Source organism: Schistosoma haematobium, chromosome ZW (assembly GCF_000699445.3).
Source record: "Schistosoma haematobium chromosome ZW, whole genome shotgun sequence".
NCBI lineage: Eukaryota > Metazoa > Platyhelminthes > Trematoda > Strigeidida > Schistosomatidae > Schistosoma > Schistosoma haematobium.
This window is the reverse complement of record NC_067195.1, coordinates 37,230,031-37,249,730: the sequence shown is the minus strand read 5'-3', so window position 1 is coordinate 37,249,730 and position 19,700 is coordinate 37,230,031. Positions and strand designations below refer to the sequence as shown.

The 19,700-nt window shown below is 31.1% G+C and overlaps 1 protein-coding gene across 1 annotated transcript; it reads left to right on the top strand.

Annotated features, from left to right (window-relative positions):
- Window positions 1-808: 808 nt before the first annotated feature.
- OVOL3 (ovo-like 2) lies at window positions 809-7,303 on the top strand (the record flags this gene model as incomplete). Its single annotated transcript, XM_012943227.1, has 5 exons — window positions 809-2,014; window positions 2,770-2,884; window positions 3,188-3,258; window positions 6,091-6,331; window positions 6,924-7,303. The coding sequence occupies 5 exons, from the start codon at window positions 809-811 to the stop codon at window positions 7,301-7,303; spliced, it is 2,013 nt and encodes a 670-aa protein (XP_012798681.1).
- Between the last annotated feature and the right edge of the window lie 12,397 nt (window positions 7,304-19,700).

Genomic DNA, 19,700 nt, shown 5'->3' with positions numbered 1-19,700 from the left:
TTGTTCTAGTCTAACCATTACGAGGTAACCTAATAAACAAATATATTCCTACATCGCCACTGTATAACAAATTAGCTGAGTTAAATTATGTATAGATTATCATAAAACAGCTTGCAGAGAAGTATGCTTATGAACAAATGAGGAAAGGTCATAGATTTTAAAATTATTTGTTGTTTCTATACACCGACATGAAAAGAAATAATGGCACAGCATCAATCTAAATTGCTAGAAATTGGAGTTTGACTTCTACATAGCTGTAATAGTATTTACTGGAATTTTAAATCACGGACTAACTTCGTGCACTACTGTCAATTGACTGAGTTTAGAAATACAAACCATTGAAAACCAGCTCAACAATCTGGGGGTCAAACTCTTGACTGGGGGCCTGTAGGGTTTGGATCTTATCTTTGGTCAGTTTTTACATGCCCATTACTAAATAGTCCCTTACGAGAATAAAAATGTAGTCCAAAGCCTTCTAATTTCCAATGGTTGCTCAATCAAAGTCATTCCCCAATGCAAAACTACGAAATTCAACAATTCCCTATGCTAATGAAGATATTGTATCTGATAATCGTTTATTGTGACCCTGATGCAAGACAATTTATCATGATCTGTGAGCCGAATGAAGTAGAAATTATCAATACACAATCTTTTCAATATTGAGTAGTTATTCAGTCCACTTAAATCACGAAAAAAACTAATGTTTTTGTAATTTTTGTTTTATGTTTAACATCCACTGTACATTCCTCAATATAGTTTTAGTGAAGAAAATTTTGTTTCTTTATGCACATTAGTTCATGACCAAAAAATGAACCGCACAAATTCTCCATTAGATGAAGCGTATGCGACATGCAGTGGATTGGATTTAACTTTAAAAGATCAATCTGTTTTGGAATCCCATGTACAAGCCTCATCGACACCAAGACGATTAAATTATATCCCATCAAAAACTCTTCACGAACAAAACGATTATTATTGTTCAGAACAATTTAACGCCGAAAATAACTCTTTTATCATTAGTGAGCATATAAACCAAGTTCAAAATAGTAACGAGTCTCTAGAGAATAATAAACAACTTGATCAACGACTTGGATTTAACTATAGTTCAGGATCATTTAACAGTAAAGGTTCAACTGTTTCTTGTTACCACTCGGTGCAATCAAATAATTTGGACTATAGTAAAGAAACTGCAAATCCTGATAAACTAAGTCCCCTTGACTTACGTATTAAGTCATTCTCGGATGATATTAACTTGATTAATAACAGAGACAGTGGATATTTAGTTATTACTACAGACACCAAAACAGAATGTGAAATATCCACCCATATATTCTTATCTAATCAGGCGATACCTCAGACAAAGCGTTCAAATATTGAAAAACAAACGGGTAGCTCCTTCAACATCCAGTCCATACTAGGAGTAACAGATCAATTTAAAGTATTTTCTGAAACTACCAGTAATACAGATAGTAATACAAATGATGATAACATAAAAAATAATAATATAGAGATAATAGATCGAACAAAAACCTCAAATTCTTTTTTCGATCAGTTTCTAGTTGGTTATTTGCAAGTAATGAATCCATTACTACTGAGTTCACGTGGAATTCAAATGCAGAGTGTAATTACACCACCACAACCGGTGGACACTACTGTAACCATACAGTCTACAAATTCAGTCTCGACGACACTCCCGTTAAATGAAACAGGTACTGTGAAATTCTCAGTTAAGCAGCGTGCAAAAAAGTTGAATCCTACTACATCAATGTACAGCATAACTAACGGTATGACCAATAGACAATTAGACGTGAAAAATAATGATCCCATTCATGGCAGTTTAAAACAAACGGAACGTATTCAACAATCAATGAAGAATGTTTACGATTTGAGTGGTTCATCGCTCTCGAGTGAAGATGATGTAATAACTAGACAACGAGCCAAAACGTCTGACGTAGGAAAAACACCTGTTATTCTTTATTGCCCCGAACCATCAGACAGCAAAACAAAAGTGAAGGTAAAACGCTTTGTTCTGGCTAAATTTGAGTTGTACTTCTTTCCATTTATTGTTTTTTTATGAATATATGTATTAAAACCAGAAAAGTTTGAGAAATGAAAATCATGTATCATTCCTGATTTGGACTAATGAACAGTAGACATAATTAATTTGCTTTTGGTTAAATAGTGGAAAACATTTGAAGTATCAACCACGTTGGTAAATGTTTTGACTGATATATTCAAGTGTCATGAATGCCTACTGTCAACTTGGAGCAGTTTTCTGGTTTTATAAACGATGTACTCTCACCGGAATATTCTCTGCAAATTGAAAGCTATCTAATTAATATTAAAATGTTATAATGTTACTGAACTAAGTAACAATCAGTAAAATAATTTGATAGTGAAACGATGGTAATTCTCTATATAATTAAGCATATTCATACATTGGAACTTCTGGTGTACAAAAATGTACAAATATGACATAAAAGAGGTTGCGAACCACATGATATGAATTTTTCAACTACGTTACGATGCCCTAAAGGACCACAGATGATTGATTTGCTTTTGTGAGAAGCGGTGTAGAAATATGGAAAGTCAATTGCCAACTGGACAGTAGTATCTTGCTAAAGTACTTCTCATGGCCAAATGATTGGTCAGCTCATAGGACATGTATATTAGTGGTATATGATGTTCTCGTATGAATCGCATAATAATTAAATTGGTATTCTAACATAATCTCCACTAGCTTCTTATTTTTTCCCTTAATTTGTTAAGGCCATGCTGGAACGGAATGACCCGTGTTTAAAATATGTCAATGATGGAGCTGCGATACGCAACCCATTTGCTATTGATCGAAAAATTCAACTGGTCCATTTAACTTCACTATTATGTAAGTACGTTTTCAGATATAACATACATGCTTTACTATTTGTTTATGATAAAAATGTAGGAAATTATTAAACTTAAACATCCTTTCAAATGTTAAAAAGTTAAGCGACCAAAAGGCTGGAATTATATATATATATATATATATATATATATATATATATATATATATATATATATATATATATATATATATATACTGGTTTACTTTAATGAAATGTTCTAGACTATTTATGTTGATGAGAGATTACTCTGACAGTAGTTCCTAGTGCGTCGCTCGAATCTATATCATCAATATTTTATTTAGTTGAGAGACTAGTCTTACCAAATCCTGGCATTTTGTACAATTGTTTGGAAACAAAAGAATATCAACTAATGGTACACTACAATCACATTTCCAAACAGTTACACGGAAACCACTCTATTAAATATTTTGAAATTATTACTGAAGTTATTATTATTATTATATTCACAGTACCTTACATAAGCATTTTATTATAGCAATTGATAGAAAGACTAATTACTTATAAGGCCAGGTGAAATTTAATTCTGTTCAACCGAGAATAACACATTCTAACAACTAGTGTTTAACTGACGGTTAACTAATGGTGTGTGTGGCAGTTATTTTATAATGTTACAGCAGCCATCTTAAGACAGTAACAGAAGGAGAACAAACAAAATCTGGTCAGACCTAGTATTGGGATTACAATGTTTTATAGGTTAAGTAATAATATACAAATGAGTGGATAACAACAAAATATTAAAATATCTTTTAACAGATATATTTATTCACTTGGTATTGTTTTGCTTGTATCTTCCCATTGAGGTTTAAGACTGCAATTGATCAGCCTGTTATTGGTATATGTGCATGCTGTGCGCATGCCTCGATATTGCCTGAGATTCAGGTACATCTAGCTGACGAGTCCCAAATAGGACGAAACGCGCGTCCTGGATTCCATTGCTAGCCACTATATATCTTTGCTTATAAAATATATTTGTTTGCAAATGATTACAAGTAATTTATAGATATCAAGTTTGTTAGTGTTATGATTACTTGCCATACACTTCGAGGTGATTTTCCTCCTGAATTGAGAACAGCTAAGTGTTTATTGTTATTCAGATAGTAATGAAGAGACTTTTAGTTCAAACTTAATTACCTCTTGACAGTACTACCTTAATACTCCAAGAAGTATCTAACATAAAACTTAAAATTACTAATATGTACTATTACATTTCTATTCACCGCCTTGCAAGAACTGTGTTTGCAATGTAACTTGAGTTTTTCCATTTAGGTTATTAAACGGGTTCCCGAGTTGAATACTGCTGACGAGTCCGTGATCTAGAACGAAACAGCGATCTGATATTTTCAGGTGCTTTAAAGATTGTCTGACTCCTAACAGTTCATGATAAAAAATAACTTGAAAACAATAACTCATTCATACGCCAATCTTTTTACTCTTTTACAGAGTAGATTAATGAAGAGGAGTTTATTTGTAGCTACAGTATTGCTTATATAATCTACAATGTTCTCCAAACATCTAAAATACCCCATAAACATAACTTGAAACATCATTTACACCATGATCAGAATATCTATGAACTAGTAAAAGTTAAATAGTAAGATGAACTATGTAAGTAGATATGTTGATGACTTAAGGCGATATCGGGGAAATCCGCACAGGTTTCACACATACCGATAAGATATTGGTCAATAGTACTCCTAAATATCAATGGGAAGATTCAAACAATCAGTACAAAAATGAATTGGTTTTAGATTATCATGTGATCAGTTTAATATTTTTGGTAAAGATTGCGACTGTTGATCATTCATGAGTTAACCTATGCACGCAAGAATATCATTATATTTTGATAATGATGAACTTAATTAACCTTAATTTTTTATGTAATTTTACGGATTTAATTTTTATTTACTCAAATCAGTGGTGAATTATTAAATAATATGTTATCTATATTATCATTTCTTTAATTGACCAGTTGTGTTTACCGATATGACTACTTTTTTTCATCAGTTTAGGGGTTGTGGAGATTGTTAAGTATTTTTTATTGAGATCATGAACCGATTGATGTTGATGATGAGTCCCACAATAGGACGAAACGGCCGTCCAGTGCTTCCAGGTTTTCAATGGTGGTCTAACATCAATCGGTTCATGATCTCAATAAAAAAATACTTTTTTTTCACTCATACATCTAAATAAATGAACAGAATAATGATTATGATTCACAATATTGTACATTTCTTAGAATTGGAAATTATTCAAATTCCGACTAAAAAATTGGTGATTGTTCGACTCGAAACACAGTTTTAACAATATTTCTGATCACTGTAAATTAGTTGCTTTGGATAGAAATTAGTTTGACTAGAATGAGGTACATAGTTTATGATTTTAGTGAATGTAAATGTGGTAAGCTTAAATGAAATATTGAATTTAGTTAGCAGTCATTCAGTAAATGGTAAAATGAGAATAACGAAACCAGGCAACTAGATAAAGTTCTTGTAACATTATTTGCCTAATCTACTCATGTTCAAAGGAATGTTAAGGTGCTAGTAACCCTAAGGCAAAAAAAAAACTTGGTTAAAATGTGTTTTAGTTGATAATCCTCATTCTTAAGATCACCACTCAATTTTGTTTCTATAATACAGTTAGCCTTTTTTCACCGTGAACAGTATATAACATGCTGTGAGATTATTTTATAACCATTTTACAACATGAAGAGGGAAATTCATCAAAAGAATTATACATAAGAAACTTATTAATTAATGTGGATTTTTTTAATTTTTTAATGGCATTAGAAATATTATTATTATTCCCCAATAACTCTTAATATTCGGGATAAGAGGAAATTTAATTTGTTTTCTCAATTGTCTTGATCTGTAATTCTGTTTTTATGCTTTATATTTAAAAAAAGAGATTAAATATTAAGTCACTTTCGAAAAAAAATTATTCTTTTAACTTATAATTGTTTCAATCTTTCCGAATAAGTTTTTAATGGAATCAACGTAATGTAATGAGGTAACTTTTACTAATTCAAAAATCCTCTCTGTTAAAAGCTACTTACCTCTTTTAACAAATAGTGGGTTAATTATGAGAACGAAAGCACCATCATAAAATCATCGAGGAACTTAACTTTTTTACTATCTTACCGAATACAAAAAGAGACGATAAGTTATATTTCTTTTCCGCAATATAGTTAAAAATGATGCTCATTGGTTATAATTTATGCATTTTATTGAATTTTTCTTCAAAATCAGGTGTCAAACTTGATAACGGTACATATTTGTGCAAAGGATGCAACCGTACAACTAAACGTTTAAGACCAATGCAACAACACTTACTGTCACACAGTGCAAGTAAATTCAATCTGTGTGTTAAGTGTCTTAAAGGTTTCAACGATAAGTACGATATGAAACGGCACACACGCAAACATACTCGTAAGTTTAATCTTCAATGTAAATATTGCATTATATATATAATTTATCCAATTACGGATTGGAGTTTCTTTTCTAGATCAAAATCCCAACATATTAATGTTTCCAAATCGAAACCGACTAAGTTTAAGTTCAATTTGAGTAATAATCATGTTCCTTGATAGAATTATAATACCTTATAATTTCATGTAAACATGATAAGGGAAAACTAATGTGTGGATTTCCTACTTCAATACTAAATCTCTAGTCTTCTATCCATAAAAATGAAACATAATTCGTAATACTCTTCCATAATACACTCATGATCAATTCAGTGCTGTGAATTGACGGATTTTTGTTGGATTTATTATGTAGATTTCAGTCATTATAGTACTAAATAAACAATTACAGTGATAATTTTGATAGTCAGAAGGATGATTTTGCCTTAATGTTGAGATGCGTTTGTTCTGAGTAGATGTAATGTATCTTACTAAGTTAAATACGAAATTACATTGATGTTTGTCTAAATATACTCTACTTTAAGCAAATAACATAATGATACTATTTAATTATCGATAATACAATTTTTGCTTTTCATTCCAAAAAATAACTACAGTTGTACGCCCGTATGTCTGTCCAGAATGCGGACGATCATTTAGCCAGCGTTGTTCATTAGAAGGTCATCGACGCAAAATACATAGGATTCAGTTGAATTATCCACCAAATCAACGTCGTGAAATAGTACGTGTTTGTGAAACCTGTGGTTATTCATGTCCTGAATTATATGATATGTTACAGCATACATTAAATAATCACCCATACAGCAACTGTTTACCAAGACTACAACGCCAATTAATAAGATATAAAGAAAAACTCCAGAGTACTTCACTTACATCAGATGATGACAACCGATCTTCAAATATACGAGATACGCTAGAAGCAACTCGTAATTGGTCTTGCATATCACCATTTTCAAACAATCATAATTTCACTTAACCAACTTCTTTTGTGAGCAAAAATTCTGACTTCAAGGACACAACCTAATAATCAAATACTTTTATTTCTTTATCGTTTTTTACTACAGAGTCATAAATATTTTATTTTACTATCAAATCAGCTTTTTTTTAATCCAGAAAACAGAAAACGGTTCTATGTAAAGCATCATTTTCTTTGTTTTTTTGGTGCTAATTCTGTACCACACAATGATAGTGTACCATTATAAATATTATCCCTTTTTTATTTCTTATTATTAAACTATTTACATACTATGAGCTCTTGTGTATATCGTCTTCGAAATGAACAAAGTTAATTTCTTCTGTAGAAAATATGAACCTGGTTATTATTTGTACGAAAACATTACTAAATATAAAACATTACCATCCACAGAAACATTTTTTTCAACATTTAAACTTTTGTTCAAATAAATCCGTGGACTTTTCTACAGGGTCACTGCACCGAAGAACCGAAAGAATTTGAACTTAAAGTTTAGTACACGGTTTGCAATTACTGCAACTTCTATTATGCAAATAATATTATAGATGACTCTCTGAATATTGTAGCATATATAAAAAATGCCGTTATACAGACAGGTGAAAAAATAATAAGCAAGAAATTTAAGTCGATTATTCTCACCGAAAAAATGGACTAATTTTCTAGATATTTGAAGAAACATATCTATATGCTTAAGGGAGCAATCTTTTGTCATAGTGTTTGAAATCTAGTTAACTTTCACAATCAACCAATTATTTTTTAAGATAACAGCACCAGTAATAATATTCAAGAGTAAGGTGTTCAGTATCACAATTTGAAACCCTCAGATAATTTATTTGGACCATTTAATGCACTTGTTGTAAAATATGGTAGTGAGGTATTTTTAATTTAAAACAAGACAAATATTTATTGAATGTGAACTAATCTTGAAAAAGATTAATAAAAATATGCATTAGTACGGGTTTCGTAGCAAGTCCTCGGATTCTAAATAAACATAAGAAAGTGCGTTTAAAAAATATGCAAGTCTGAAAATTGTTCTAAACAATTTATCTTTTAGATAACTGTTTCAAACAATATCAACTTAGAATAGAACCGTAAAGTTTCAATCCTTTAAATTAAGGTTGAACTCAATACTATTAAGTAATGTTTCACGTGATCTCGCCCACTAGTAATTAACCGGACAGCTTATTAGTATTTTCGTATACTACATTTACAAAAGGTTTCTTGAGACATTTACTTTACGGTTAGGTATTTCACATTCTCATTTGATTGACATTCCATTCAGCTGTGCATTTAGAATGACACGTACTGACTTTATTTGCTGATAATATTTAGTAACAGTTTCTGGTCGGAAACTTTTCATTCTTGACTGTTAACTTTCTTATTGTTTGTAAAATTATCCGGGGAATTTTTTTGGCGGGGGTAAATATTTTAAAAGGCTGACTCGACTATTTGTAGATAAACTATGGTCTTATTCTCCCTATTTAAAAAAAAATAATGATAAGAGTGAAGCAACAAACGGAAGGGACAGTTTATCTACTTTAGGGTGCAAAATCGTGATATTTGCTGCAATAGTTAGACATTTTACTTTGAAAAACTACCACTATACGGTTAGATAATTCACGAATGAAAACAACCAAACACATCTTACCACATTTGAAACTAGTAAGAATAAAGTACAATGCATCAAATTTAACTTAATTGGTACAATTTATTCCTTTCCCTACAAATTCCTATGCATATTGGGCATTAGAACAATAAACTGAAATATAACTAGACGAACATTTATACAAAATGTGCAAAAATGTCACATTATTGTATTTATTTCTAACATCTCGCATCATAAAGAAATATGCATAGCAATATTCCAATTATAAAGTGAATAGGCTACATTTAAGGGAAGATGGTAGTACCATTGATATTAGCTTTCAGTTGATTACAAGTGTAGAATTAAATGTCAGATTACTCATGTATAGTTCAGATAACCATGGTATCATCTATATATATCGTTCTAATCATAGTTTGTTGGTGGACAAAAAAGCATTTGTAAATCACAAACAGTCCGTTATCATTAATCATAACAGATTTCACTTTACGTTCTCGATTTTGTCTATATCGTAACGTCACTGAGGATGTTAGTGATAAAAACTAACATTAGAAATGCAACTCACACTTCCTTTATTTTGGTTGTTTTTGAATACGCTAATATAAATAAAGTCTGAAAAAAATGTACCATACGAAATGATTATGTAATAAGTAAAGCAACAACAGTTTAGTTTTAATATGTACCCTCAGCACTTATTTTCAGTAATGACTATAATCCACATAAAAAGCGATTGTTATGAACAGGAAGTTATTAAACTTTTGAAATGAAGTGATAATATAACCTAAACACTTAATTTGTTTAGGATTGAATACTCTGTTGATTATGGATTATAAATACACATATTTGAATGTGTCCATATATATAGAGGAAATATAGTTTACCAAGAAATGAAGCTGATCAGCATTTGTGTCTTTCAATTATTTCCACTCCTATGGGCAATGACGTAATCAATAATCGCAATCCATATTCTCATCAGTCCGAAATTTTTTTCGAAAATAAAAATAAATATATATATTTATTTTAACAAATAAACTGAATTGTTAAGGGGGATTAGGTTCATTCAAATTTGATTTAAGCCTTTTTGTCCCCCCCCTCATAGAAGCATTCGAAACATATAAGGCGTTATTGAGAATTAATTCTCCTCCCCTTCAATAGCAAAACGGTCCGCCAACCGATGTTTGCATACTGAGCTCTCTACGAGTGAGTTTCAAAGAAGTTCATTAATGTTTGGTCCTTTAGGATAGTTTTGACTTATTAAACTTAGTAAATAAATAGTGACTATGAATGTAGTCTCAGGAAAACCTAGATAGCAATCGGATACCGACAATTCGTGTCCAAAGTATCACTCCTGAAACTTATAATCTGAGCTATCAGAACCAAGCAGTAACTTGATTTTAATATTATTCCGCTCCCCGAGTTTGATTGCTGGTCTAGTGAGAGAAAAATATGAGCGTTTCCTAACGAAATAAATCCTATAACAGTTCAGTGAGAATAACTGGTAAACCATTGTTTTTGATCAGATTACTTAGCTTTCCGAATTAAATATGTACATGAATGATAAGAACACCTCATTATTATTACAGACACTATGAGCCTCAATTTAGCTGGTGAATAGCTAAAATTTAAACTCTGGTCATGACTTTATAAGTATTTCTTCAGTTTTCTATAAGTTGTCAAGCAAAACAATCAAACTTTTGTTAATTCAGTGTTTGCGTTTGTTCGAATTCGGACGCGTTCAAATTTAAATATTTGATTGACAGAGAGATGTTTTGCTTAATATTATTTTAATTCCCTTATCCACCATGCAAAACTTCAATGATCATGATGAAACGTTGTAAACTATTAAGTAAACAGAAGTTTTCATTTCATAACACCCAATTGTTTATTATGCTTCTATTTTGAACTTCTTTATTTTCAGACAGATCTCCAAAAGTGCTGATTATAGTTATATAATTTTGAAAGTAAAGAGACAATTTCATAGTCTATCGGTTCTGAAGTTCCTGAGGTAAGTTACGCAACACACATTTTTGACCCGTGTTTTGCATTAAAAATGTCCAGTTATGAAAAATTATTTATATTCTCGTGTACTTGTTAGCCACTTTTATCACATGACATGAGAAATATTTAGAGATTGTATTTAGAATCTATTTCTACCTTGTCAGTACTGAGTGACTGATTTCCTGAAATACAATTAATGTGTAGAATGTTATAGTGGAGTAGACAAAGGCAGATTCACCTTTAAAATAACCTGAGATCAGTTGAGAAGTGTTATTCGAATAAATGATTATGAATTTATCAGATCATCGATTTGTAACAGTGTGACACGCACCTCTAAAACTAATCCAAGTGGGAAACTAAAAGCCACTAAACTTCCTTTAAAAAATAGCTAGAATTCTTATTCTTTTAATGGTCAATTAGTACTTGTAAAGGTTTGTATTTTATTATTATTAATATTAAGGACTGAAAATGATCATACTCTATTGAAATATGTGAATCCTGAGAGGATTATCATGGTAGAGCGGATAGCGCACACTAAAACTAATGCAGTTTAATGTTCGAAGTCAGTTGTCGAAGAGATAAAAAACGTAGATGTATATAAAATAACACCGCTTTATTTACATACCTAATATACATTTTTAATTAATTTCTGTAAATCTATTGAAAAATAAGAATGAACTTTGTGGTCTTTCTCAAAATATTGTACATTGAGCAAGTAATATCAATGTGCATTTGTAGGAAATAAATTAAGAGCTAGTTTATCCAATTTCATTATAAATTGTTAAGAAGTGATTTTCAATAAATTACCTAAAGAACCGAGTGTTAGATGTGCAGATACATAACATTAATCCTGCCCATCATAAGAAGATAATGAAAACGGGAAATCATTCTGTTCTGATTGTCATACTTAAAAAACAAAGGGTGTAGTTATGGTTCAATACAAGATTTTATGTAGATGTAATAAAGGAAGCAAATTCTAGCAAATTTATTAATTTAGCAAGGTGGATTTCAGGCCGGATTAAAATGAAAATGATATTTCTATTAGCAGTTGTTGGTAGAATTCCTGCGACATTGTTTAGTGTCGCAAGATGGCGTGTCAGTTTATGTCGACAAATATCGAAAATAGTTTTGATGCTGATAAGAATTGATTTCCTTTGGTTTCTTTTTAAATACAATGTAAGAACTCTATACAGGACACCTAGAATTGAGTCACTGTGACCGGCAAAAATATGATAAACGGTTTCTAACTTAAATAATTTAATACCATCATGTAGCTATCTTTTAATATAATTGAAGATTATTTGTCTTTTACATTTCAAATAACTAATAAAACCTGTGGAATTTAGCTGCTGTGAAAAAGACAAGATTTCCAATCCCATACAGAGATTTCAGTTAAGTTAACCTGAAATAGAATGCACAATAAACGGGCAAAATATGGGATAAGTGAGAGGATCTATCACGAAGAAAATAGTAATATTGAATGTGTGATGAATTATTAGATTACATGGTTGAACAACTTAAAATAAATTAGGAAGAGTTAAAGTCTAAGAGTATTTGATTGTCAACAAACCTGCAGGAATGGAGGTAAGTAGGTGCTGACTTAAGTAAATAGTATATCAATATTTTGAGACCTCTTTGTTTTAAATTTATTTTCGTGATGTATTAGTTTATCCTTTAGCAATAAACCGTTATTTATAATATTAATTCACGACAGCAAATACTAAGAAAACTTTTCATCCAAGTTTTCTTTTCTTTTGCTTCGGTATGTAGATATTATGAATGTTGTTGAAGTCATTTGTTTCTGAGATGTTGGCTATGCTCCCGAAATATCTGTATTAACCGTATATGCTACACCCAACAGATGATCATATACTTCAGGATTTACGTATATTCTAATTTAGTAGACCTATTTTTAGTGACCAACAGAAAAATCCGTGACATGTATTACATGAAATTTAAGAATCAACTAAATGTATTTCGTTTAGGGTTTCATGGTGGCAATGAGAGATTAAAATGCCATAAAATAATCCTGTAAATTTCTGATTGAAAAAATTACCACCTCCTATTCAATAGTTGTCAGCTATCAATAAACCTAAATTTAAGATGTTGTTGAGGCAATCTAAATACTTTAAACTGTAAGCATTTTCTTACCACTCAAAGAAATAGTGATGTTTAACATTGATTTCCACGAAAATAAGCTAACAAATATTAGTTTTTAAGTGATTATTTTTATAGGACAGTGAATTTCATTACTTTTACGTGAAAGTTATGGTACTGTTCCTCTATAGCTAACTTAAGTGGTTTTAGAGATTACCGTAAGGTTTATAGGGATAAATGTTGACTTATTTTTAAATCCACGGCATGTTTTTCAGCATGATTTAAATTAATATGAAAAGTTTGATAACTAAAATGGAAATTTTCATTCAACCATATAAAAATTTTCACACTTCATATGCAGATAATTTAAATCATAAATTTATGCATTTACCAACGGATTTAACTGAGAAATCATATTTTGAATGGGTGTTAAGAGTGTGTATATGTGAGATGGGGGACGAATATTCAGTTCATCTAAGCGGAAATTAGTAAAAAAAGCGAGAAAATCATAATATTTATCGAAATAGAGGAAACAATAACAATCCTTATTTAGTGTTAAATCATCTGTTAGCAACAAACAAATTAAAAAAAGATTATGATGAGTCTATCCGTCACTGACGCACTAAAACAAAAGTTGAAGTGGCAATTAATGAAGTCATCTATTTTAGCTCATTTTCGGCTTCATCCTTTTCTCACTTATAGATTTATAACAAAAAAAACAGGAAATAGGATCAGTCAATGATTTAATCTACGGTTAAAAATAAAATGTGGAATATTCCCTTGTGATTAATAGGCAGTTGTCTAAATCATACCTTGATGTTTGCTATTGTGATAATCCTTTGTAACTTTATGGTCAACCAAATAATAAAGCAGTGTTTTCTAGCTTAATCTAATGAAAACAATAGGGTTTTTATTTAAGTATGACAGATACTTATAATTCTCTTATATGAAAAATATGTTTTCACTGACTAATGGGCCATTAGATCCGTTGCACGAAAGTAACCAGCAAATATTATAGGGATTTTGTTATTGCTATTTTTATCGCAAACAACACTCACTGAGTTCAAATGAATTAAATTGTCATGTGTGAAAGAAAACTCTCATTTTGTTTTAATTAGTAGGAGAATTCAGAGTAGCTTAATTTTTTGCCCATCTTATTACCTTATACTGAAATATGTTATCATTCCAGGCGTCATTTTTCATATCATGACGATTTATATGGATTGGTTTTAAATGCTCGTAATTAGCTTATTATTAACTCCAGGTACTTCTGAAGTATGTGTGGGACAATGAGCTCGGAGGGAAGCCTTGAAAATTACTTACAATTTATTTAATCTATGTGTCCATTTTTACAAATCAATAGTCCTTATTAATATGACTTCTATGTTAGCAAAAGTTTCCGTTTAAATTCACACTACAAAGATCACAAGCCATGACTTTTGATACAAAGGTGTTATTGACTAAATGAATAAACCTATTAAACGACATAAAAAATAATTCGACATCATCAGAACTTATCTATGGATTAACCTAATTTTATCGAAGCATTGTAAATTGTTTTTCGGTGTTTCGAACGATTTGATTTCCCTGATTACGAGTTGGAATGTCAATCACTCAAAATGACTACGAGTTTATAACTTGTGTCAATTTCTACCATCATAAACAAATATAACACTTCTGTCTTAGAGTCTATTCAAAATAGATTATTTTATGGTAATCTTTTCATTCATGTATTCTTCTTACTGGTAAGTGGTTCAGAGCAATACTTATATGGCCCAGCTCCACGAAAAACTTATGCAACACAGGATTTCATAGCGGAAATATCGACCAAATAAAGATCAACAGTCTTGGGCAATATATAGCAGTATGGACGTATACTGATGAGCAAACAGGTTCGTTTGGCTATGAATCATATCACTGATATAAATAGGACTCAAAAGAGTATGGGTTTTGGTACAATCATGGCAGTTCATTAGAAAAAATCTGAATTAAAAAATTAAATGCCTTTGTTCAAAATTTGAGATAAAATATTTATCAGAAGGGGTTTGTGGAGATTTTTAGAAATTTTCACAGATTGAAATCATGAGTCAGTTGAAGCTAGACCACCATTAAAAACCTGGAAGCACTGGACGGCCGTGCTTCCAGGTTTCCAATGGTGGTCTAGCTTCAACTGACTCATGATTTCAATCTGTGAAAATTTATAAAATATTTAGTAAAAATCTTCAACTGTCTTAAATAACAATATTTTGGCAAGAATTATTCAAGACAACTAGTCCCCTTGATAAATTTAGGGAATGCGAAGATGAAGTTTATTAAAATTAAGTGATAAATTTGCGTAATACATCTCGAACAATCTAATCACACATATACCTGTTAAGGCATTGTATATAAAAAATGAAAGGTCAATTAGACGAAAGGTAAGGGGGAACAAAGATGATAAAATAGACAAAAACAGAGTGACCACGTTGGATAATAAATCAATATTGCCAAGGTAGTTTAAGGGTAAGAGTAAATTGTTTTTAAACACATGAAGAAGGTTTCAGTTTCCGTATTGCCAAAGCTTCAATAAATCTTAGTATATGCCCTTGAAATTTTTAATACAAATCTACAAAGACTGACTTGATATCAACCCTATGATCGGTCTCAACCAAATGTTTTTCAATGAAAGAAGATATTTATCCATCGTGTGATCTTATTTAACCACTGGAATTCATCTCTTTTTGTAGCCATTTAGATATTTGTTCAGCCACCCTTGCACCTCACGACTGCTCCTCCCTATATACGTGTTTCCATACATATATTTAGAGTGATAAACTCAATGCGGTGTGATACAATAGCTTACACGTTGTTTGAGTTTTCGGTGAAAAATATACCTCAAATTTTCTATAACGATGTGTTGGGCCACATAAAATGACCTGTTGATAGGTAATTTAAGTCGTTTCAACATGGGACTATTTAAGTCACCTATGAATGGTAGAGTATGATAGACTTGTTTTTGGGTGCCAAAACCGTCATAGGTCTATTCATACTGCTACTTTTCCATTGGTTTATAAATCTCAGTGAATAATCGTCCCCCACCAATATTTCAGTTACGAGCTGCGCGTCTACCTCAATGGTACTGGCAGTACGAATCCGATTGATGTAAATCACGACAATAGGCGATAATAAGTTACGAAGTATTTGCGTAATGCTTATACATAACTTTCAGTCTTTCATTTGCATCTTCCGATGTGTTCTGAAATCTAAACTGTCTATTCTCCACGTGTTACATCAATGCCGTGCTTTTAATTCACCGAAACTTCACTCCATCCCACAATTGCTGCAAGTTTCGACGCCACGTTCTGCTACACACCACTTACAAACAAACTTGTAGGTAGCGTCCATTACATTGATCCCACTAAATAAACCTTTATCAATCCACGTCTGTACTGTATTGGACTATGATTATGGGAATTAAGGTATTGCTCTGTTCATTTCGACTTTCTATATGCAGAACGTTTGATGGGACCATCGTCTCTCTTACTAATCAGTATGTCCAGAAAAGGGAACTGTTCATTCATCTCTTCTTCGGATGTAGGAGAATTATGCTTTTGATTTGTGCCGAATCTTTTTAACAAGTGGTTCATATCTATACGTTTATCCATGTACCGCTTATACAGATAGATTTTTTGTATTGATTCTTCTGTGAGATTTTCTAGATATCCCGTAGTTCTAAAGGACTACCCATATCTACACCATCAATCTGTCGAAAATCCTTGCCCTCAAAAGTGAATTTCACATTGTCAATACATAATAATAAATCCAAGTTTTTACAGGAAATGTCAGTGGAAGATTATTTAATGAGTTATACTCACATGAAATATCAGTCTTCTTTAGAGGCATATTTGTAAATAAAGCGTTTACATCAAAGGAGCACATTGTCTTTGTTTCTGCATTAGTATTATTTCAGTAATTAAAATGAGTCATCCAAAGAGTACTTACAAAATTGATTTCAAATAGGGTTTATTACTTTTATCAGCTATTTTATAAGACTGTGTGTAGGTGATCGAAACATTGATAGAATCGGATGTAAGGGGGTATTGGTCCTATGAACTTTTGGTAATCAATATAAATTAGGATACGCCGAACCCATAGGTTTTAGTAAATTAAACTCCTCTTTGTTAATAACATTCATGTTTAACAATTTCATTAGATTCGAGTTTACGTTCCTTCCTAGTTTACGTAATCCATCAGAGTCAACATCAGCCAGAAATTTGTTTTTATCATTGAAAAATCATCCCATTTTATTTTTGTAAATGGGCTTATTCATTATAACGACATCTGATCCTTTATCAAGTTTAGCCATAATAATATCAGTATTATTTTGCGATTCTTCTAATGACTGGAAGTTTTTGGCAGTTAATATACTTCTCTGATTTGATCCAGAAAAATGAAAGTGGTGCACAATATCCTCTACTGATTTATTATCCAACGTGGTCACTCTGTTTTTGTCTATTTTATCATCTTTGTTCCCCCTTACCTTTCGTCTAATTGACCTTTCATTTTTTATATACAATGCCTTAACAGGTATATGTGTGATTAGATTGTTCGAGATGTATTACGCAAATTTATCACACACTACTGACAACTTTCGTCTTCTCACAGTATTATCCAAAAATTATTCATTTGTTTGTCATCTAGCAACAATAACAAAGTTGCTAAGATATATAGACTACTTAATAGTAGTATAACTTCTGAACAATAATTGAAATATTTTCTCTTGAAAATCTGCTTTGACTAACCGTATTTGTAAAAAGAAACTACAAGTGAATACTTATAATTTTGTCACAAGCTTTGTAATTTAAGTATGAATGAAAATTTTAAATGAATCCCTAAAGTCTACCAAAGAGTTTATTCTAGGGAAATTCAGAATACAGTTTACTGTTAAAATATATATGAAATCTTAATAGGCCATTTGGATTCAACATCCCCAGTACAATCCGATGAATCAATACGGTCGTATATTGTATTTTTGACAGCAGATATATGAACGAGTAACTGAAAATGAATGATGGTCGTGGAGACCAACTGATCAACAAATATATTGATCCTCATATTAAAAACTCTTCTGATAACCGAATATTTAGATTTTCTTAAAGTCAAATGAAGTTCATAGTTTGTTCTTGTAAGTTAACTACTAACGGTACTCATAATTGCATAGGGATAGTTTAACTTGATGTTTCAGTGTACTTTTACTTTCTTACCTATAAAGTTAGTTTCACTAGTTGAATTTTTTTTATATGAATCACTGTACTGCTCATATAGCTTCATACTTAGCTCATGAAAAACTTTTAGATACCTAAACACACGCAGATAAGCTAGTTAATGATAACTCAGTTAGCCAGACCAAATTTTCAATAAACATCTCAATTAAATTAATATTCAGAAGTTATACTATTATTAAGTAGTCTATATATCTTAGCAACTTTGTTATTGTTGCTAGATGACAAATAAATAATTTTGTCAAAATATTGTTGTATAAGACAGTTGAAGATGCTTACTCAATATTTGACCTCTTAATACGAATAAAGACATTTAGTTTTGCAATACGATTTTTTGTAGCATCGTAAATTAAATTATTAGGTGAGGATAAAAATGAACGTCTAGAAACAGTAATCTATATTGTAATTGTGTACGTAATATCAGACAGCTTCTGTATATTTTCGATAATTTGAGGAATATAATTAGCTGATTATATTTCTTAATGAAATGACGCTAAACAAGGAGAGTAGGCTTACATTCTGGCTGTCTAAAATGTGAGTGAAATTCTTTTAAAATGTTATCGAATTTTCCGGGAATTACACGTCGAATTCAAAAGCTGATATCATTTAAAAAACAACTGGAAGCCAAACTCTATTAGGAAATAATCTTATCCCATTTTTAAACTCATCATCCTTATTTTCTTCTGAAGTTAAACTAAAGGCATTCAGATTTTGCAATACATAGGTGTTCAAACAACTTTGGGGCATCGTAGTCTCATTGTTGATTACACTCAATCTATTCACCAGTTAAACCCACTTCAGAAATATTTGCGTTCTGATTTACAAGTCCAGTTGATGGATTAACAATAAACCGACTTATCCTCCATCTTTGAAACAAGTAATTATCAGACAAATGTTAGTTTGTGAGCAGCAAAGTAAAAGTAAAATATGTGGTAAAACCATATAATATCGACGACCATCAAGCAATCAGTCGGATTTGAAATAACGCCTTTAAAATTTTGCCTAAAATTGAAAACATAGTGAGGGATAGTAAGTGTAAGTAATAATAGGTAAAACCTGCCTATAATTATTTTCGAATATGGTTAAAAATAACTTGCGTAACCAAACAATGAATCTAACAAGTTGTATAAGCTAAATTGCAAAAAATACGTGTTCTTGGTGCACACTGTACCTGAACGTACGTAATGTGACTCGGGACGTAGCCAAGAGCGTTTTAATGATTAAAAAGCATTCTCTAACTCTCACATCCTAAACCTGACTCTTACCTAACGTTAACACTCTTAAACTTAACTCTTGACTCCAAAGCAACCCTTAATCCTGTCTTTTATTCGCTTATCTCTTATGTTGTAACTACTCATACATCATAATTTTCTTGTTACTCTAATATGGTTTAAACCAATGTGTTACTGAATATTCATCGTTTAGTTGCACAAAAAATGAC